Source organism: Trichechus manatus, unplaced genomic scaffold (genome assembly GCF_000243295.1).
Source record: "Trichechus manatus latirostris isolate Lorelei unplaced genomic scaffold, TriManLat1.0 scaffold00003, whole genome shotgun sequence".
Taxonomy (NCBI): domain Eukaryota; kingdom Metazoa; phylum Chordata; class Mammalia; order Sirenia; family Trichechidae; genus Trichechus; species Trichechus manatus.
The window spans coordinates 36679756-36703815 of NW_004443939.1; the positions used below are offsets into that span (position 1 = coordinate 36679756).

At 35.3% G+C, this 24060-nt stretch overlaps 1 protein-coding gene across 2 annotated transcripts in view; it reads right to left on the bottom strand.

Moving 5' to 3' along the window:
• COL24A1 (collagen type XXIV alpha 1 chain) overlaps window positions 1-24060 on the bottom strand; it is a 421541-nt gene that overhangs the window by 154741 nt on the left and 242740 nt on the right. For both annotated transcript variants that reach the window (XM_023731663.1, XM_004369122.2), the window contains exons 25-28: window positions 12033-12086; window positions 6836-6889; window positions 5568-5621; window positions 4130-4183 (exon numbers count right to left, since the gene is read on the bottom strand). In XM_023731663.1, coding sequence (XP_023587431.1) covers window positions 4130-4183; window positions 5568-5621; window positions 6836-6889; window positions 12033-12086 — 216 coding nt within the window. The remainder of the gene's footprint in view (window positions 1-4129; window positions 4184-5567; window positions 5622-6835; window positions 6890-12032; window positions 12087-24060) is intronic.

Below are 24060 nucleotides of genomic sequence, written 5' to 3' on the forward strand. Positions count from 1 at the left end.
AATACTTTTTTCAGGAAGACTTTTGCGAGAACTCCAAGCCCATCTCTATGACCCTTGTAATCAATATTAATGGGGCATTTTTGAATGAGAGAAACAGCACTTATTCATTGAACAAATGGCTTTTTAATTTGGACTCAGTATATTTACATCTCCTTTTAACCATTGCTCTCTGTTAAATACACCCTTTGCTTGACCCCTCTATTAATTTTAAATCACTCAAATGCCTAATTATGCCTAGCAGTCTTTTGTGGTTCCTGCTTTACACAGCCAGAAAAAAAAAGCTTCATTAAACAAAAAATAAAATTGTTAGTGGTTTTGGTGAAAAATCTTTTGATCCTCTTCTTGTTAAAACCTTTATCTCAGGAGAAGAAATCACAGAGGAAGCTCTGCCCTATCGCTTGGCATGTTCCAGGCGTTACTAACACTGAACATAAATGCAAATACTGACTGCTGCTTCCCCAATATGGTATCTATTTCTTTTAAAGGGCCAAAAATTTAGAATTTATATAGTCTTATCCATTTTAAAAGAGCCCTGGTGGGTTAGTGGTGAAGAGCTTGGTTGCTAACCAAAAGGTCGGCAGTTCAAATCCACCAGCTGCTCCTTAGAAACCCTGTGGGACAGTTTGGCTCTGTCCTATAGGGTTGCTGAGCTGATCTGACTCAACAGCAATGAGTTTTTCAGTTTGATCCATTTTATAAGGAGCTCTGGTTGCGCAGTGGTTAAGCACTTGGCTGCTAACGAAAAAGTTGGCGGTTGGAACCTACCAGCCACTCTGCAGGAGAAAGATGTGGCAGTCTGCCTCTGTAAAGATTTACAGTCTTGGAAACCCAATGGGGCAGTTCTGCTCTGTTCTATGGGGCTGCTATGAGTCAGAATTGACGGCAACAGATTTGGCTTTTTTGCTTTCTATTTATTTTGTATTTTGCATAGTAAATGTCAAAGCATGAGATATTTCTAATACAGTCATTTCAATCTTCTTTTCCAGCATGGTCAAAGTAAAATAATTATTCAGTTGTACGCTTCTACACTATTCCTCTAGAGAAGGGTGCAGAACCTAAAGGTCTCTCATGAACAAAGGCCCAATTCATGGCCAAGAAAGGAGACAGAGGTTAACTTTGTTCTGTGTGCTTTCTCTCCTGTCCAGGTAGCTGGATACGGAAGTGTGCAATGGAGAGATACCAAGGAATCAGTTACCTAGCTCCAAAGAGTTAAGTCTGACTGTGAGGGGCAACACTGAGATTGTGCTGATTCTTAGTGACCCAAGAGGCCAAGTCATTCTCTTTCTAGTAGTGCAGCAGAGAATCTGGTAGCCTATCTTACCTATACGAGGGACATAATTTGACATTAACTAGCTTTAGTATATTAAATTATATCATTTCACTTAAATAACTATTCATCAGACAAACCTGACAAATGGAAACAATGCTTAAAGTATATAGGATAAATAAAAATACTTAAGTTTATGCCAAGTCTCCTAAGAATCTTAGACTATAAGGATGATCTATTCAGTCAATCCAAATATCATCTTTTTTAGCTATATGAGAAGAAGGATTATACAACCTTCACAAAACAGGTTAGAAAAATGTTCTTGATACTAAGTTGTTAGTTTCCTGGGATGTCAGGTACTGTTACTTACCTGTGTTTTTCCTATATCCTCTGGAAAAGTCAATATTGCACAGTACTTCTTCAAAAGCCACTAGATTGTAAACCATTAAACTATAAAATCATGTGGCCTAGATCTATCAGATGGTAGCCTTGAATATTCATGATGCTAGTAGAGTGTTTGGAAAATTGTAGGAAATCAATAAATGTTGGTTGGAGGGATAGCAGATGTGTGAATGGGAGGGGAGGCAGATGGGCAGGCAGAATCCTCTGGAAGTGGTCCTATCATACATAATGCTCATATAGTCATTTGATAACAGTACAAATTATAGACAGAACAGTAAGGGTGTATAAACATTAGTTCCAGAATGATAGTTCTCTTAAAGGGATAAAGATAATGTGGTCCTAAGTGCTGACGTGCCTAGGGCAGATCTTCTTTTCCAGTATGATATGACACATTTGTGTGCTACAGTGAGGTTGCAGGTATATTGGAAATATCAAACCCCTCAGCCTTTGGGGTGGCAGGGCACGGCTGAGGCACAGGAACCCCCAGCCAGGTACCTTATCCATCTATCTCACTGGGCTAGACAAATATTATTTTGTGAATGAAGAACTTTGGGGAAGGACTGGCCTAGGGTGCTGGGATCACATCTGCAGTGAAGGATGATTTGGAGAGAAAAAAGAGTAGAGGCAGGAGGATATCAGGTGGCTACTGCAATAAAACTTCCTAATACTATATTCTTTCTCAAGTATTCTGGTCTTTAGCTATTTTTTGCATTACCAATATTCATTGATTGCCTGAAATACTTTCCTAGTAAAGAAAGACTTTTTATCTTACCTAGAAATTCAGTTTGCCTTGTTTAGAAAGTATTGGTGAAACTTTAAATAATTATGAGGAGCCATTTTGGGAAAGAATAAGTAAATTGTATTTGGGGGATGAGAGGAAAGGGAAAATAGACCGTTGGGGAGGTGGGAGCTGAAGACAAAGTGGCATTTCAGGAAAGAGAAATCTATAGGAATCACAGGGAGGTTAGAAAACTGGAGAACAAATTAATTTTCCACATGGTTTAAGAGACAGTACAAGTTATTTAGGAGAAGATCATGCTTGGGCGAATGGCTTTTGCCTGGATCATCAATAAGCTCTCAATTATTTACTTAACAAAAAGCACAAGTATTTCTTCTTTTTTTCTCCTGTCACAAAACTTTCCCACTATGACTAATACAAAGTTGCATAAACACATTTGACCCAAACAAGTACTGAATGCTGGCAGGGTACAGACCACAAAGTGACAGTTTGCGCCCAGATCATCTACCATTATTTTTTATTTTATTGTTTTTAATCTCATTTGAGCTAAAATATATGAAGCTATTATTTACAGAATGTAAATGCACAATCCAGTAAGGAAAATAGTTTTTCAGAAAAGAAATAATGAAGACAAATTTGCTCTTTTTCTTCAGTCTTTACCTAAAACACAGGATATAAAATTAAACTCATTATTCCAAATGGGACATCCAGAACACTCCTCTCCCATTCACCAACTGGAAAGTTGCAGTTTTTTTTTTTTTTAAAAAAACATTGTTAGTTATAGACTATGTTTTAATTTGTTAAAAACATTTTATAAACTAGCTTTAAAATTTAATTCAAGGTAAGGTCAAAGTAGAAAAGAGAATTCTTAAAGCCTGTATATTCAAATTGATAAGAAAAAATACCCCTTAATACCTGTTCCATGTGGTATGGAATAAACATAGGCTTTAGAGTCAGACATACTAAAGTTTTGTCATTTCACTGTGTGTCTTTAGGCCATATACTTAAACTCTCTGAGCCCTGGTTTCCTCAACTATAATATCTAACATATTATTTCCCCCTCTTCAGGTGGTTTGAGTATTAGGTAGATCATATATGTAAAAAGCCTAGCATATGATAGGCATTCAATTAATTGTGGTTTTATTTATTATTTTTTATAAAGATTTATTTTTTAAGAGACAACTCAGAGAGAGGAAGATTTTTCTTTCAATTATGTGTTCATAATGATCAGCCAATGATTATAACACCTCTGATTTATGATTAACAAACTCATTCTCATTTTTTTTTTTAGTCATCCTGTGTCTCTTCATTCTATTTTTATTGCTTTTATCATGATGTTACCATTCCTTGCTATGTAAGTTTGTATGAGTAGAAAAGTAATTTATTTAAAGATCTTCACATTCACAACTATCCTAAAGAATGGAACTGGAAGTTGGGAATAAGAAAGAAGAATCCTGTATGAGTTAGTGAAATTCATAGAAAATAAAATAGAAAAATATGGTTTTATAAGTACAAACATTTATGAGTCATGAGTCATATTTCAATTAACATAGGCAGTTCATCTAATTTAATAAATAACAAGGGAAAACAAAAAATCCAACAGCATGCAAGTACAATACTAGAATGTATGCCACTATCTTTGCGGAATACTTATAATTCTTCATAAAGTCTTTTTTTTTTTTTTTTTGAGGTTAATGTACTTCCTCCATTAGATTACTTACTCTTCTTCCTTTAGGACCTTGACTCCCAGGTGGTCCTCTTGTCCCCACATGACCCTACGTGTTAAAATTTTTAAAATCAGTTATAGAATTAAAAGAATGTATCAGAATGGAAGTCACAGTCTCTCTTGTGACATACGTAATTATCTTTGGGAATTCTTAAAATTGATTTGTCTCTTAAAAATATGCTTTAATTATCAACCAAATACCACATCTCCCTCCCTTAATATTCTGCTTTTGGTGTTTTCTGTTACTTGGAGAAATATCATTTCTCTGTGTTTACACCCTAACCATAGAATAGGAAGCTTTTAATATTCACTGAGCAAGCAGTTTTCAGGAGGAACATGGGGTGATAGTGGAGGAAGGAGACACCCTCTTAGCCTGTGAGAGCTGTCTCATCAGTCTAGTCCATCTAAACAGCAAATGGCTAGCGCTGAAAGATATCCCCCCCATTATTCTAGACATTTATGACATCCTATCACATAAAAATAGCCTTTTTTTCTGATACCATGGAAAGTACCACAAAATATTCCTAATGTCATATGCCATAAAAACAGCCTAAAATGAAGAATAAGTTGCCATTTATTATTAAATCAACTCTAATGAATTATTATTATTATTTTTTTGCTTATAGTCTTCAATAAAAACTCAATTGGAAAATAAAATTTATTCATTTATGTAACACTAGGTAGACAAAAAATGAGAGGACTGTCATAGGATTTGAAATTTATTTATTTATTCTTTCATATGAGTAAAGAGATTGGTAACTGTGCCCTAGACCAGTTTTCCCACTTTTAGAAGTCAATAACACATTCATGGATATATTAGAAAATCAGGCTTATTTTCAAAACAGAAGCTTCATAAAACTTAGCATAAACAATTTCTAATAAGAATGGTTCTGTTCTGGAGGCCTAAAGACTGACCTTTTTCATATTTAAGATCACAATAACTGTCAGATTTTAATAGGCAAAATTTATCTGTTTAGCTGTAAGATTTCATTATCTTTCCACAAAAAATGGAGTATTTTCAAAAGCTAATTTTGTTTTGTGTACTTTCTATGAATTTTATCTTGTTTGAGATTATTAGAAAATTTCTAAGAAAAATATGTTGGAATTTATGCTTGTGACTTACGTTTATTCAGTTGGTCTTGCTTCTGATTTTGATTACTGACCCTGTTCTCTTATACGTGGTTATTCAAAATAAAGTTTTAACATTTGAAATTTTTAGTTTTAGGCTTCAGAATTAAAACTGGTTATATTAGAAGCTACCAATAAATAACACAGCAAGTAGAGGTGAGGACGTTCAAGACATCATGAAATACTCCACTAGTTTACCCATCACTTATTTTCATAAAAACAAAAAATATAACATAATGGAAGTGATGGCTTTAAACTTTAAAAGGACATTCTAGAAGAAATTATAAAGTCTTTTCTTAACTTACAGGTAATCCCAGTGGACCCACGGATCCTGGTATCCCAGGAGGACCTGGATACCCCTATAATTTAAGTAAAAGTATGAAAGACATAAAATTTTCATCATGTCTAATTATTTTCTTTGAAGATAAACAAGTGAACAATAAATAGTAATAAAAAATGATAATTTGAAAAGATCTCTGTATCATATACAAGATATAAGAAGACACGGGGAATGTTCTGAAAATAGACCATAGAAATCAAATACATGTTTACACAGAAGCTACGTATCCACTTATTAGAAGGTTTTTACCTAGAAAATAAAATTGCTAGCTGAATCACATATTTCAGCCTATTGAGAAGAGAAAATTTGTCTCATCTTTCTGTAGTTTATATTATGATATGCATGGATATATGTTCTGTAGATTATGGTATTTTACCATATCATTTTCAGACAGGTCAGGGAATTGTATAATTTAGAAAAGTAGATGTGCCCAAATAATCTAGTCTGTCAAATTTTAGAACAACCACAACATTTTATGGTATTACCACTGATTCAGAGAATGTCTTAGGAGGTAACTATTCTTGAGTTAATTAACCTTATAGGCATGCTAACTTTCCTAGCTGACAGCAATTGAAGATATCTAAAAAATAATCTTAGAAAACATTTCTGATAATTCGGAAGTTAAAATTAAAGACTATCCTGATAAAATGATTTGTAGTCAGTATTATGTGTCATCAGATCATCACAATATATTTTCTGAAAGCAAGACTCCTTTATTGGAATTTACTATCACTTTATTGGGAATAACCATTTGTTCTACTTCCTACCATATTTAGAAATTGCTTAATTAAAAAATACAACTCAGATATAAAATTTGCCAGCTATTGCTATCCTAAAGATATAAGAGAATAAGATGAATTCTGAGTTCTGAGCTCTCATATGTCAAAGAATCATCACATCACACAAATTCGTGGAAGACTGGCAATGGTGATATATGCTATATTAACTATAAGCTCTGGAAGAATAAATAGAATTCTAATTTTCTTCTTTTTACGGTGGTTTAATTCTTCTCTTAAAACTAAGAATCATTTGACTAAATCACTTGATTTGCATGATTTTTAGTGCCACACAACATTCTGAAACGTAAACTCTTTTAAGAGAAGAAAATTCTCATAGAAATTTACTATAAAATAACACTTCTCACTTAAATTCCAGTCAAGGAAATTCCACCCCTGGAATACTTTAACTTTCTTAGGCTTTGGAAACATACTTTTCAAATCACTAAGCTCTTACCATAACACCTTTTTGCCCCTGGGGACCCAGTGGGCCTGGACTTCCACGCTCTCCCTTTTAAAACAACAAAGAAAAAAGAGAAACATTAAAGTATGTTGGTGTAGTTATGATTTATTTTAGCCTACACAGGAAAATTGTCAGTCAGAATCACACCTTACATGTATATCTCATCCTAACTTCCAATTATTTTTTAATTTACAAATTGTGCTTTTTCACCCTAAAACTGCTAGATTTTTAATACAATAGAAATCCTGTTAAGATGTTTTTCATGGGATAAAATGTTAAAAGTCTTATTAAGATGAAGAAAGCAGAACTTATGGATAATCAAGACTTAAAATTGAACATATATGCTAAAGTTTTATAAGAAGAAAATTCTGACAATTTTATGAGACATTCAAAATATGAGAAGGGTAAAAGCATCAAAGCACACAGTAAAAATTAACTATTTAATCTGTATAACCATAACAAAACTATTTCTGTAATCTGTCCACCATAATTGTCACAGAAATAATTTTGGAGACTCATGAAAATCAAATCTGCCACAGCAGATTGAAATAACTAAATTGATTCATATTAAAATTCCCTGGATTGTGAAAATCTTAGTGTAGAAGATTTAACCAAGAACACAAGTAACTAAGTCAGAATGAAAAAAAAAACTATAAAACTAATTTTTTAATCTGAACTCATAATATATTTTGTTATACTGTCAATAAAAAATCAATAAGTATAATAAGCATTTCCAATGTACTAAGTGAGAATTAGGAGATATATAAAAGAAACTTGACTTAGATTCTGCCCAAGTAATTCCACAGACAATGTTAATGAAGATGAAACAATTAGAGGACAATCACATTTTAAACTGTGTTGTACTTATTCTAAATCCAGAAGGGAAGAAATCAAGAAAGAATTAGAAGAGCCTGAGGAGACTTCATGGAGAAGATGGGAATTTAGCTGAGTTTTATAGTTTGGGTTTGAATACAAAGAAGGAAGGGAGAGGATACACTAAACTAAGGAAATGGTAAGAATGAAAAATGTTGTTATGTGCCATTGAGTCAGTTCCAACTATAGCAGCCCTACAGGAAAGAGTAGAACTGCCCCATAGGGTTTCCAAGGAGCGGCTAATGGATTTGAACTGCCAACCTTTTGGTTTGCAGCCATAGCTGTTAACCACTGTGCCACCATATGACAAGTATATAATATATAGGCAGGGGAGAGGGGAAGATGTATACTATAGAATATTAGAGAATTTGTCAAATAAGTTGATTAAGCCAAAATTATGTAGTGTCTTGATAGCAAAGTAGAGGAGTTCATAGAGTTGGTAATAGGCAGCCAATGATGGTTTTTCAATATGTTTCATCATCATGACCCATCAAAGTTTGTGTACTGGTATGTAGGTAGGATGGATTAGAGGATAAAGAGGGAAAGAGCAGAAAACACATTGCAGAGGGTAGATGTAGGCATAATATGATGAGGGTATGTCTGAAGAGGTGGCTTTTGAACTAACTAATGGAAAAGCTGAATGGTAAAAAAGGACCTATGGGACCTGCTAAAAGATTAGGTATACAGGATGAAGGAAAGGGAAAACTCCAAGATGGGTTCACCTATCCTGAAAGATTGAGAGAATATAGAAAAGGTATAAGGTTCACTGACAGAAATGAGGTAATTGGGAAGAAGCCAGCTGGAGTGTGGGGAAAAATGATAAATTCAACTTTAGATATGTTGAATTTTATTTGAATTTAAAATGCAGATGGAAATAACTAGAATATTATTTAATTTACTTCTAGTCCTGGCTCTACTTAATTATTTGCAACAAGTAGCCATTTGTAGTAACTGCGCCAGACTATCATGCTTACGATGTATATTTAGCAAGCCAGGTTTCAGTCAAAGATCCAAACTTCACGGTTTATTACCCTCTAGTCCATTATAAAGATTCCATTTAAATAAAAAAAATCAAAATATGTCCTTGTTGGTTCCAAGGATTAGTTTTTATTTTTTAAAAAAATCTCCTAAATTTGGAACTTAACATGGATAAAAACTCTTGAGGAATTATTTCTAGATAATGTTTAACCAAATTACAATTTCCACCATGATATCCAGATTTACCCCAGAATAACTACCTACTGGATTCCAAATGGAAATAGATTGTGACTGAGACTTGGATCAGGAAAAGTGATAACTTATGCTTCTCTTTAAAAACTGTTTACTATAGTGAGTCTATTCCCATACAGCAGATTTAAATAATATTTTCCAGTCATAAACCTAGACTTCCAGTTTCACCTTTTCTCTTCAGATCACAACTTTCTGATCAAAAAGATACTCTTCCTTTAAGAAATAGAAATGTACATGCTATTAAGGATAATATATTTAAGAGAATCAGTACAGGTAATATGTTAAAAATTATGGGTGATTTCTAATTAACATAAAATACCATATGAGGAAGTGACATCATGGTAAATGGATGAGTAGGAAGTTCCAAGTGTCAGTCCCTCCACTGAAACAACCATTAAATGAAAAAATTATCAGAATCAACTATTTTTGATTTCTGGAAACTGATCAGACACTTACAACAACCAGGGGAATGCTTGATGAAGGGAGAGGCTGCTGAACTTTGGTAAAAGAGTGACACTTGTGAACCAGCTACCATAATCCATTACTCAGCCCTGTTGCAGCCATAGAAATGGCAGCCCGTGCTCTTAGAGTGGCTGACTGGAGCCAAGGTAGGCAGTAAGGACTTTGTCCTCCAAAAATTTGAGGTTGCATGCTTTGTCAGTTTGGCAGTTCCCTGAGGGACAAGTGCAGATGTTTGCCTTTGTTTTTGCCCCCTCTGGCTGAGGCACCTTTCCCAGCAGCATCGATAGGAAAATTTAAAGAGATTTTTGTTTTTTGCGATCCAGATATTTAAGGAAACTTCTGTTACATCACAGGCTGACAAAGAGATAACTGAACAAAAACTTCAGTGACCACACACAATAAGGAATACAAACTTTGTGATAATAGTTTGGAAAAGTCACTATGCAAATAGATGACTGCAGCTCTCAACAAGCAACAAAAATATCCCTGAGCAAGGAGACAATCTGATTTCAAGAGTTACCACATTATAATACTCAAACTGTCCAGATCTTATAAAAAAAATTACTAGCATAGAAAGAAACAAGAAAATATGGCCCATTCACAGGAAAAAAAAAAAAAAGGAACTTGACAGAAACTATTCCTAGGGAAGCCCAGAATTAGAATTACTACTCAAAGATGTTAAATCGATTGTCTCAAAGTATACTCTATGAGCTAAAGGAAACCACAGATAAAGAACTGAAAGAAATCAGAAGAAAGATGCATGAACAAACAGAGAATGTCAATAAAGAGATAGAAACTGTATAAAGGAACCAAGTAGAAATACTGGAGCAGAAAAGTACAATAGATGGGGGGAAAACCCACAAAGAGTTAAATGGTGGAACCAATCAGTGAAATTAAATATAATGCAATTGAAATTATCCATCCTAAGGAGCAGAAAGAAAAATGAATGAAGAAAAATAAACACAACCTGAGAAACCTGTGGGACACCATCAAACATACTGACATATGCATCATGGAAGTCTCAGAGGATAAGAGAAAGGGATACATATGTATATTTACATGTATATGTAAATAATGGTCTGAAACTTCCCAAATTCAATGAAAGACATAATCCTACACATCCAAGAAGCTCAACAAACTCCAAGCAGGATAAATTCAAAGAGATCCATACTGAGATGCATTATAATCAAATTACGGAAAGCCAAAGAAAGAGAGAATCCTCAAAGCAGAAAGAGAAAACGGACTTGTCAAATACAAGGGAAGCTCAATAAGATTAATAGCTGATATCTCCTCAGAAACCATGGAGGCCAGAAGGCATTGGGATGACATATTTAAAGTCCTAAAAGAAAAAAAAATTGTCAGCCAAGAATCCTATATCTGGCAGAACTATCCTTAAGGAATGCAGAAACTAAGACATTCCCAGATAAACATAAAGGCAAATCTTCATGGCCTTGGATTTGGCAATGGTTTCTTAAATATGACACAGAAGCAAAGGCAAGAAAAGGAAAAGAGATAAACTGAATTTTATCAAAACTAAAAACTTGGGTGCATCCAAGGACAAAATCAAGAGGGTAAAAAACCAACTCAAAGAATGGGAGAAAATATTTGCAAATCACATATCAGGTAAGTGTTTAATATCCAGAATATATAAAGAACTCTTACATTCAAAAACAAAACGGTAAACAACTCAATCACAAAATGGGCAAAGGACTTGAATAGACATTTCTTCAAAGAAGATATACAAATGGCCAACAAGAACATGAAAAGATGCTCAATATTATTAGTCATTAGGGAAATGTAGATCAAAACCACAATAAGACACCACTTCACACTTACTGGGATACCCATAACAATGACAATTAAATTAAAAAAAAAAAGGAATATAAAAAGTGTTGGCAATGATGTGGAGAAATCAGAATCCTTGTATATTGTTAGTGGGAATTTAAAATGGTGTCGTCACTGTGGAAAGCAGTTTGACAGTTCCTCAAAAAGTTACACACAGAACTACCATATGACCCAGCAATTCCAGTCCTAGGTATATACCCAAAAGGGACTCTAACATGTGCTTGTATGTGAATGTTCATAGCAGCATTACTGACAATACCCAAAAGTGGAAATAGCTCAGCATTCATCAACAAATGAATGGATAAAGAAAATATGGTATATAAACTTAACAGAATATTATTCAGCCATAAAAGGGAATAAATTCTGATACATGCTACAACATAGATGAATCTTGAAAACATTATTCCAAGTAAAATAAGCCAGAAACAGAAGGAAAAGTATTGTATGATTCTATTTATATGAAACATATAGAATAGGCAAATTCAGACACAGGAAGTAGATTAGAGGTTCCAGGGACTGAGGGGAGGGAGGAGTGGGAAGTTATTGCTTAATAGGTACAGAGTTTCTGTTTGGGGTGAGGAAAAAGTTTTAGAAGTAGTGGTGATGGTTATATAACACTGTGAACGTAATTAGTGCTGTTGAATTATACACTTAAAAGTGCTTAAAATGGCAAATTTTATGTTATACATATTTTACCACAATAGAAAATGTCATATAAATGTCTCTCCTTTGAGTTTAGTCTAGAACTCTTACTACTAAATAGAATAATAAAATAAATTACCTTTTCACCAGTGCTTCCAGTCACCCCAACTTCTCCAGGTAAACCAATAGGTCCCTTTTAGGAAAAATATAACAGAAAATACAGATGTATTGCATTGCTATTCTGGAATCCTGGTCTTAAATCACATGCAGTCTTTATATTTCTTTCTAACTCATCCTAAATATTATTCTGGAATAAAATTCCTCCAGTATAGGTAGAGATTATGACTTCACGTTAAAATTTATTAATCTATTCATCCATCTTCAGCCTGTCAGTTTGTTGTACTATGGTGGCTTGCATGTTGCTGTGATGTTGGAAGCTATGCCACCAGTATTTCAAATACCAGCAGGGTCATCCATGGTGGACAGGTTTCAGCTGAGCTTCCAGACTAAGACGGACTAGGAAGAAGGACCTGGAAATCTATTTCTGAAAAAAAAAAAATTAGCCAGTAAAAACTTTATTAGTAGCAGCAGAACATTGTCTCATATAGTGCCAGAAGCTGAGTCACCCAGGTTGGAAGGCACTCAAAATACAACTGGGGAAGACACTGATGCCTCCTCAAAGTAGACTCCACCTTAATGACATGGATGGAGTCAAGCTTTTGGGACCTTCATTTGCTGACGTGGTATAACTCAAAATGAGAAGAAACAGCTGCAAACATCCATTAATAATCAGAACATGGAATGTATGGAGTATGAATCTAGGAAAATTGGAAATCATCAAAAATGAAATAGAACACATAAACATCAGTATCCTAGGCATTAGTGAGCTGAAATGGATAGGTAGTGGTCATTTTGAATTAGACAATAATATGGTCTACTATGCCAGGAATGACAACTTGAAGAGGAATAGTGTTGCATTCACTGTCAAAAAGAGCATTTTGAGAACTATCCTGCAAGTACAATGCTGTCAGTGATAGGATAATATCCATATACCCACAAGGGAGACCAGTTAATATGCCTATTATTCTAATTCATGCACCAACCACTAAGGCCAAAGATTAAGAAATTGAAAAAATTTTACCAATTTCTGCAGTTTGAAATTGATCGAACATGCAATCAGGATGCATTGATAATTACTGGTGATTGGAATGCGAAAGTTGGAAACAAAAAAGAAGGAACAATAGTTGGAAAATATGGCCTTGGTGACAGAAACGATGCCAGAGATCTCATGATAGAATTTTGCAAGACCAGTGACTTATTCATTATAAATACCTTTTTTCAACAACATAAACGGCTACTATACACGTGGACCTCATTGGATGACATACTCAAGAATTAAATCGACTACATCTGTGGAAATAGATGATGGAAAAGCTCAATATCTTCAGTCAGAACAAGGCCCTGGGCCGACTGTGGAACAGAGCATCAATTGCTCATATGCAAGTTCAAGTCAAAGCTGAAGAAAATTAAAACAAATCCACGAGAGCCAAAATACGACCTTGAGTATATACCACCTGAATTTAGAGACCATCTCAAGAATCGATTTGATGCATTGAACGCTAATGACCAGACGAGTTGTAGAAGGACATCATATATGAAGAAAGCAAGAGGTCATTAAAAAGACAGGAAAGAAAAGACCGAGATAGATGTCAAAAGAGACTCTGAAACTTGTTCTTGAAAGTAGAATAGCTAAAGCAAAAGGAAGAAATGATGAAGTAAAAGATCTGAACAGAAGATTTCAAAGGGCAGCTTGAGAACACAAAGTAAAGTATTACAATGAAATGTGCAAAAACCTAGAGATAGAGAACCAAAAGGGGAGAACATGCTCAGATTTTTCAAACTGAAAGAACTGAAGAAAAAAATTCATTCAAGCCTTGAGTTGCAATATGGAGGGACTGTATGGGGAAAATATTAAAAGATACAGGAAGCATCAAAAGAAGATGTAAGGAATACACAGAGTCACAGTATCAAAAAGAATTGCTTGACATTCAGCCATTTCAGGAGGTAGCATATGATCACGATTGTACTGATGAAGGGTCCAAGCTGCACTGAAGACACTGATGAAGAACAAGGCTCCAGGAATTGACGAAATTCCAATTGAGATGTTTCAACAAACAGATGCAGTGCTGAAAGTGCTCACTTGTCTATACCAAGAAATTTGGAAGATAGCTACCTGGCCAACTGACTGGAAGAGATTCATACTTGTGCCTATTCCAAACAAAGGTGATCCAACAGAATGAGGAAATTATCAAACAATATCATTAATATCACATACAAGTAAAATTTCGCTGAAGATCATTTAAAAGTAGTTGTAGCAGTAGATCGACAGGTAACTGCCGGAAATTCAAGCCAGAGTCAGAAGAGGATGTGGAACCAGGCATGTCATTGCTGATGTCAGTTGGATCTTCGCTGAAAGTAAAGAATACCAGAAGGATGTTTTCTTGTGTTTTATTAACTATGCAAAAGCATTTGACTGTGTGGATCACAACAAATTATGTACAACATTGCAAACAATGAGAATTCCAGAACACTTAATTGTGTTCATGTGGAACCTGTATATAGACCAAGAGACAGTTGTTCAAAGAGCACAAGGGGATACTGAGTGGTTTAAAATCAGGAAAGGTGTGTGTCAGGGTTGCATCCTTTTACCATACTTACCTCAATCTGTATGCTGAGCAAATAACCTGAGAAGTTGGACTTTATGGAGAAAAATGGAACATGAGGATTGGAAGAAGACTCATTAACAACCTGCATTATGCAGATGACACAACCTTGCTTGCTGAAAGTGAAGACTTGAAGCACTTACTGATGAAGATCAAAGACCACGGCTTTCAGTATGGATTACACCTCCACATAAAGAAAACAAAAATTCTCACAAGTGGACCAATAAGCAACATCATTATAAATGGAGAAAATATTGAAGTTATCAAGGATTTCATTTTACTTGGATCCACAATCAACACCCATGAAATCAGCAGTGAAGAAATCAATGACACATTGCATTGGGCAAATCTGCTGCAAAAGTCCTCTTTAAAGTGCTAAAAAGCAAAGATGTCACTTTAAGGAGTAAGGTGCATCTGACTCAAGGTGCATCTGACCTAATCGCGCCATATGCATGCAAAATCTGGACAATAAATAAGGAAGATGAAAGAAGACTTGATGCCTTTGAACTGTGGTGCTGGTGAAGAATATTGAATATACCATGGACCGTTGGAAGAACAAACAAATCTGCCTTGGAAGAAGTACAGCCAGAATGCTCATTAGAAGCGAGGATGGCGAGACTTCATCTCACGTATTTTGGACATGTTATCAGGAGGGACCAGTCCCTGGAGAGGGACATCATACTTGGTAAGGTAGAGGCGAGTGAAAAAGAGCAAGACCCTCAAGGAAATGGATTGACACAGTGGCTGCAACAATAGGCTTAAGCATAACAACGATTGTGAAGATGGTGCAGGACCAAGCAGTGTTTTGTTCTGTTGTACATAGAGTTTCTATGAGTTGGAACTGACTCCACGGCACCTAACAACAACATTCAGTCATCAACAAATATATGAGTGCCTAATACGTGACAGGCACTGTGGTAGGAGGCACTGAGTTTCAAATAATGGAGAAATCCAAACATAGTCTGTCCTTACGGAGCTTACAATCTAGTGAGCATTATAAAAATCCCTTCAGTTTTCACAGCTACTTGATGTGGTCACATTAGTTTAAGAAAGTCATTTCTGGGGCTTCCTTCTTTGAAAGTACCTCAATACCTGAACAAACAGCATGCTTCCATTCATACATTCATTCATTCACTGAAACATTATTTGGTGCCTACTCTGTGTCAGGTACTATGCTATTTGCTGAGATTTCTTTCCTGAGCAATACAGACGTAGGCCCTGCCCTCATGTGGCTAGAAGTCTTGCAACACAGAGATAAAAACAACTTAACTAAAAATTAAGTAATTATAAATTGTGATACAGGTTCTTAAAGGAAACAACTATGATTTGAGGTGGATAAACCAAAACTGCTCTAGGAAAGATGGTCACGGAAGGTCTGAAGTCTAAAATTTAATCTGAAAGCCAAAGCATAAAAAGTGGCCAGCCAGCCAAGTGAAAAATGGAGGAAGAGTATTCTAGGCAGAGTAAATAAGCTTAGTATGGAATGAGTTTGTTACTCTGGAAGAAGTGAAGAAAGGCTATCCGTAACACTGCTTCAGAGTGAACAAGGCTCAGGGTTTATCTGCCTTTGTCTTTATGGATTCTCTATTACTCCTCCTTCAAGTAACATAGGAAGCAAAAAGAACAACACAGAACAAGCTTTACAAAAAGGGCATAATCCTTCTTCCTTCCTTCCTCCTGATTGTCTCCAATCATAAGGAGATTAATTTCTATTTTACTTAAAGACATGTAAAATATTTTATTTTTCAATAGCTATCAAGCTAAGACCCTGCTTAGATTATTATATAATAACCCACTATCATATAGAAGGCACGAATCATAAATAAATGGCTTGTTGTGTTGAATCTAACTGAAGTTAATGCGTGAGGCATAATTTTATCCACATATATCTATAGTCATAACCATATTCTTATTTGTATCAATTTATATCTACCAGAAGAGTGATAATGGGTACACTAACATTAAGCACTTCTGACGTGCCTGATTTAATCTTCATAACAACCACATGAGGGAGGTATTATCCTGATTCCTCTTTTACAGATGAGGCAGTGAGTTAAGTATCTTGATGAAGTAGAGGAGTTTAAATAGTATGGATGAGTTTAAATGGCTACTGAATACTTGAAACGTGGCTAGTCCAAGTTAACATTTGTGATAAGTGTAATATACACATCAGATTAACTTAGTACAAAACAAGAATGCCAAAATCTAATTAACTGTTTAGATTTATTTAATATTAAATGATAATGTTTTGGATATATTAGGTTAAATAAAATACTATTAAAATTAATTTCACCTATTTCTTTTTAGCTTTTCTAATGTGGATACTAGAAAATTTAAATTACATATGTGGCTTGCATTTATGAGCTGCATTATATTTCTATTGGACAGTGCTGCTTTATACTCTTAAATATGTTAGTATTTATATCCATTTTGAAGTGATAAAGTAATTTAGTTCTGTGGTTATTAAGTTTAAAAGAGTGAATACTTTCACTCTGAAGTAATCAATGATCAATGGTCAGTTAATCAAATCTGAGTTAGAACAATGAAATAGAACTGCCTTTTGTGAGATAGTAAACAAAATAGCAGAACCCTAAAACAAACTAGTCTTGATCCAGGAAAAAAAAAAAAAGGAAAACCTTTATCAAACACATATGATTTAGGTAAGTGAGTGGAACAGACCCACTTAGCTTATCCCAATATTAACAATATAACCCAGAAGTCAGTGTCACCTATGAAGGTATTCTTCTTGGCTCACAATATTTTCTTAGTTGCCAAAATTGAAAATTTTGGAGATTTTATATATAAAGCTAGAGTTCTAGCTTCAGATGACCAAGAAATTGTGGGTGTACATTCTCACAAGGTAAATACTGAATAGAAGTAAACAGCAACTGTACTATGTGGACCCATATGGACACTAGTTCACCACAATCCCTACCACTCCCTATTGTCTCTTATATTTGGCCTAATTTACTTACTTATACTACCTGCCTTGTCATCCCTGATATAAGTATTAGAAGGTGCAGTCAGTCAAAAAAGACTCAGCATGGGGTCACTGAGATAACTGAGAAAAGTAGGTTCTCACGGAAAACAGGCAGTTCGTAAGCCTAAATCCGTGCCTTCACAGTGTCTTTAATAAAATTTAAAGTTAAAGAGCACAGATTTAGACTGGCTTCCTTGCACCATTACAGGACCTCAAAGAGTCTAACCAGAACATGTTAAATCTGATAACGCCATAAGTGTTGGCTATAATGTGGGGAAAGTAGAACTCATAAATAACTGGTAGAAGTTTAAACTGGCACAATCACTTTGGAGAGCAATTTGGCATATGTAGTGAAGTTGAAGATATATCTACCCTACAAGCTAGCACTTTTACCTCTAATCGTTTACATGAGTTTATACTCTTACATATATGCACTGGGAGACACATGAAGGATGTACACTGCAGCATTATTTGAGTACAAAAGTTGAATCATCTTAATTATCAGAATGGAAACAGATAATGTAAGATTTATTTATATAATGGGAAAAACTCAACAGCAGTTAAAATTAATGGGTCAGATCTACGTGTATCAACACAGGTAAACCTAGAATATAATGTTGATTGAAAAAAGCAAGCTTTGAAAGGATACATTATTATGATATTATTTTATGCAAAATTAAAAAACACATGTAATAATAATATGTTAATTGCATAAAACATGAAAATGATATGTACAACTTTAGGAAAATGGCTTATGTCTGTGTATAAAATGATACTTCATTGTCAATTTTACTTACACATCTCTGATACTAGTGAGTCTGAGCTTCTCTTCATATATGTTAGCCTTTTGGACTTTTTCTGTGCAATTCCTATCCATATCATCCTCTGCTTAATTTTTTTCTACTGAGATTTCCTGTGTATTTTTAGATGATTTGCAGGAATTCTTACATATTCAAGGTATCATTTCCTTGTTGATTTTGGATGTTGTAAATTCCTTCTTGTGACCTCTCATCTATAAGATTTTTTTCGACATTCTTCACTGACTAGAAATGCTTAATTTTGATGTCGTTAAATCCATCAGCTTTTCGCCTTATGATTTGTATTTCTGTCCTTTCCCTGCCTTTTTTATGTCCTAAAAATAACTTGAATTCTTTTCTATTGGTGTTAACTTTTCTACTTAGATCTTTAATCCATCTGGAGCCTATTGTTTTTTACATAATGTGAGGTAGGAATTCAACTTTATTTTTTTCCACACTGTGACACAGTTTTCTAAACACTGTGTGTTGTTGTTGTTAGGTGCCATTGAGTCAGTTACAACTCATAGCAACACTATGTACAACAGAAGGAAGTGTTGCCCGGTCCTGCATCATCCTCACAATCCTTAAAATGTCTGAACCCATTGTTGCAGCCACTGTGTCAGTCCACCTCGTTGAGGGTCTTCCTCTTTTTCACTGTGTGTGTGTGTACAAGCACAAAGGTGGCAAACCTGTGAGAACTGGAAAAACAAGGCAGTTCCGTCAAGTTATGGCTCTCACAAGTTTCACTGTACTTATTTATTTTTCTCACTGATTTGTGATGCCATCTTTATCTTAAAACATTTTATACATACGCCTACTTCTAAGCTCTCTATTCCATTCTATTGGTTACTTATCTGTTTTTCCCTTTTGCAAACTCCTCTCACTCTATTTTTTCCCCTAATCTTTTAAAGCTGTCCCTCTTACAGAACTCTGAAACAGGTTTGGATGAATGGTTGGGAATCTTAACTACACAGCCCTTAAATCTATTTACTCTTTAAATATATATTACTTTTTAATTTGAAACTATCCACACACTTAGAAATCAATACGTGAGTTAGATAAATATATTTAGAGTACAGCCTACCAAATTTCATTAAATCTAAGACATCATTGATTTTAAAATGCAGTTTTATTTTTTGTACTTCCTAAAAGAAAAAAAAACAACAACAGCAGCCAAGTAATAGTAATTAACCATTGATTGTAGGAAACATCTCAATTTTGAAAAGGCGAAAATGTGAAAGAAATGTGTAGTAGATCATACTATTGTTCAAAATATTCACTGTTTCTTCCTAATGCATATGCCTTCCCTATTGATATCAGATTTGGCCATGGGACTTTCAGTGTCCCTCCCTATGGGAGGAATATAATCTGCCATCCTATGTACATGAGACTTGGCTATGTAACTTACTTTAGCCAATAACAATATGTGTGGATGTGATGTGCACTACTTTTTTTTTTTTTTTAAGGTAGGTAGAGAGAATGATTTGAACGCAAAGTAGGAGGTAGTGAATGACAAAATATTTGGCAAACCTAAAGTTAATCCAGATTCTCTGGGATGTAGGTATTTGTAAGGGTATAGACTGGAAAAGATATATTGTGATATACTATTGAGGGCTTTGAATGCCGAATAAGAGATTTGTGCATGGTTACAGTGTTTGCAGGAAAATTTGTGTTTGTAGAAGAATCATTGTAGAAGAACACTGTCAAAACCACTTCTGGTTTTAAGTAAAGGAGATGCGTAACAATATCTGTACTGAATGAATAGTAATCTAACATAATGATGTTCATTGGGTGGAAATGGGACCAAATAGAAAAGAGGAAGAACAGTTAGAAGCTATTTTAATAGTTCAGGTTAAATGCAATGACTCTTATGAGGACAATGGTATCATTATTAAAAGAAACAGTAAAGTCAGGGGAGAGAAAAAATGATGTGTTAAGTTATGGAACATGCTAGTTTTGGCTCTTAAGGTGGAGAGTCTATCCTGAAATATTAATTTGTAAGTCCAGAGAAATATCAATTGTTGAACCCATAAGAATAGTGTAGTACATGTAGCAGTAATAAAAGAGAAACAAAGAATCTAAATGAAGATTTTTTTTGGAGTCAAGGGGTAGAAGAGAAAACAAAGGCAGAATCAGATAGAAGTACCAGGAAGAACAATGAAAGTTAAAGGAAGGAAAAGTTTCAAGAAGAGTTAAACCAGTGTCACATATAGGAAAGCCTGAGAAGGATGAGGACTGAGTCAAAATCAAGAATTTGGTAATTATTAGAATGTTGATGGTGAACTCTAAAAACAATTTCAGTACCTTTGGTGTGTTTGAATTATGGTGTGTTTGTGTTATGGATTGAATTGTGTTCTCTCAAAACAGGTGTTGTAAATCCTAACCTCTATGCCTGTGGTTATGATTCCATTTGGGTATAGGTTGTCTTTGTTATATTAATGAGGCAAGATTAGTGTAGGGTATATCTTGAGTCAATCTCTTTTAAGATATAAAAGATTAAAATAAGCAAGCCAAAGAAGCAGAGATGGGGGGAAGGGAGATGCCAACCCACATGAAGTTTGCCCAGGAGCAGAAGCACAGAAGAGACAAGGACCTTCCTCCAGAGCTCACAGAGAAAGCCTTCCCCTAGAGCTGGCACCCTAAATTCAACCTTCTACCCCCCTAAACTATGAGAAAATAAATGTTTGTTAAAGCCACCCACTTGTAATATTTCTGTTATAGCAGCGCTAGAAAACTGAGACAGAATTTGGAACTGAGAAGTGGGGGTACTGCTCTAACAAATAGCTAAAATATGGAAGTGGTTTTGGAATTGGGTAATGGGTAGAGGCTGGAAGAGTTTTAAGGTGCCTAATAGTAAAAGCCTAGATTGCCTTGAAGAGACTGTTAGTAGAATTATGGATGTCAAAAGCAATTCTGGTATGGGCTAAGAAGGAAGTGAAGAGAGATATAGACAAAGTATTATCTTAGAGAATACATATGGTGCCAACAATAGAACGTTGCTAGAAATGTTGACATTAAATGTGCTTCTGGTGAGACTTTAAAGGAAAATGATGAACATGTGATTTGACAATGGAGGAAGGGTGATGCTTTTTATGCAGTGGCAAAGAACTTGTCTGAATTATGTTCCAATGTTTGGTGGAAAGTAGAACTTGTTAAGTGATAAACTTGAATATCTGGTTGGAGATCTCTAAGCAAGATCTTAAAGGGGCTGTGTGGTTTTCTCCTTGCGGCTTATAGTAAAATGGGAGAGGAAAGAGATGGACTTAAAAATAAACTGTGCAAAATGAAAACAAAATTGAAAGATTTGGAAAATTCTGTTGTACAAACTAACAACACATGTACAGGCATACCTTGGAAATATTGCAGGTTTGGTTCAAGACCACCCCAACAAAGCAAATATCACAATAAAGTGAGTCACACAAATTTTTTGGTTTCCCAGTAGATATAAAAGTTACTGTAGTCTATTAAGTGTGCAGTAGCATTATGTCTAAAAAACAATGAAAATACTTTATTGCTAAAAAATGCTAACCATCATCTGAGCCTTCCAGGAGTGGTAATCTATTTGCTGGTGCAGGATCTTGCTTGGATGTTGATGATTGGTGAATGATCAGGGTGGCGGTTGCTGAAGGTTTGGGTGGCTGTGGCAATTTCTTAAAATAAGACAACAATGAGTTTGCTGCATCGATTGACTCTTCCTTTCATGAAAGATTTCTCTGCAGCATGTGATGCTGTTTGGTAACATTTTACTCACAGTAGAACTTTCAAAATTGGAGTGAATCCTCTCAAAACCTGCTGCTGCTTTATCAGCTAAATATATGTAATATTCTAAATCCTTTGTTATCATTTCAACAATGTTCACAGCATCTTCACCAGGAAATGGTTTCATCTCAAGAAACTACTTTCTTTGCTCATCTATGAGAAGCAACTCCTTATCCGTCAGTTTTATCATGAGATTGCAGCAGTTCAGTCACATCTTCAGGCTCCACTTCTAATTCTAGTTTTCTTCCTATTTCCACCACATCTGCAGTTACTTCCTCCACTGAAGTCTCGAACCCCTCAAAGTCATCCATGAGGGTTAGAATCAACTTCTTCCAAACTCCCATTAATGCTGATATTTTGACCTCCTCCCACAATAACGAATGTTCTTAATGGCATCTAGAATAGTGAATTCTTTCCAGAAGGTTTTCAATTTCCTTTGCCCAGATCCATCAGAGGAATCACTATCTATGGAAGCTATAGCCTTACAAAATGTATTTCTTAAATAATAAGACTTGAAAGTCAAAATTAGTCTTTGATCCATGGGCTGCAGAAAGGATGCTGTGTTGTTGTTGTTACTGTTAGGTACCATCAAGTCAGTTCTGACTCGTAGTGACCCTATGTACAACAGAATGGAACACTGCCTGGTCCTGCACCATCCTCACCATTGTTATATTTGAGTCTGCTGTTGCAGCCTCTGTGTCAATCCATCTCTTTGAGGGTCTTCCTCTTTTTCACTGACTCTCTACTTTACCAAGAATGATGTCCTTTGCTAGGGACTGGTCCCTCCTAATAACATGCCCAAAGTACATGAGACAAAGTCTTGCCATCCTTGCTTCCAAGGAGCACTCTGGCTATACTTCTTTGAAGACAGACTTGTTCGTTCTTCTGGCAGTCCATGGTATGTATAGTCAATATTCTTTGCCAACACCATAATTCAAAGGCATCAATTCTTCGGTCTTCCTTATTCATTGTCCAGATTTCACATGCAGGGTGTTGTGTTAGCAGGCATGAAAACAACATTAATCTCCTCGTACATCTCCAACAGAGCTCTTGCGTGACCAGGTGCACTGTCAATGAGCAGTAATATTTTGAAAGAAATCTTTTTTTTCTGAGCGGTAGGTCTCAACAGTGGGCTTAAAATAGTCAATAAACCATGTTGTAAACACATGTGGTGTCATCCGGGCTTTGTTGTTCTATTTACAGAGCACAGACAGAGTATATTTAGTGTAATTCTTAAGGGCTCAACGATTTTCAGAATGGTAGATGAGCATTGGCTTCAACTTAAAGTCACCAGTTGCATTAGACCTTAACAAGAGAGCCTATCCTTTGAAACTCTGAAGCCAGGCATTGACTCCTCCTCTCTAGCTATGAAAGTTCTAGATGGTATCTTCTTTCAACATAAGGCTGTCTCGTCTACACTGAAAATCTGTCATTTAGTGTAGCCACCTTCATCAATTATCTTAGCTAGAACTTCTGGATAACATGCTGCATACATCAGCACTTGCTGCTTCACCTTGCACTTTTATGTTAGGGAGATGGTTTCTTTCCTTAAACCTTAGGAACCAACCTCTGCTAGCTTCAAACTTTTCTTCTGCAGCTTCCTCACCTCTCTCAGCCTTCATAGATCCGGAAGACAGTTAGGGCTTTGCTCTGGATGAAGCTTTGGCTTAAGGGAATGTTGTGGCTGGTTTGATTTTCTGTCCAGACCACTAAAACTTTCTCAATATCTGCAATAAGGCTGTTTCACTTTCTTATTACTCATGTGTTCACTGGAGTAGCACTTTTAATTGTTGTATTTTTTTTTTTTAATTGTACTTCAGGTGAAGGCTTACAGAACAAATAGTTTCTCATGAAACAGTAGTACACATATTGTTTTATGACATTGGTTAACAACCCCACAACGTGTCA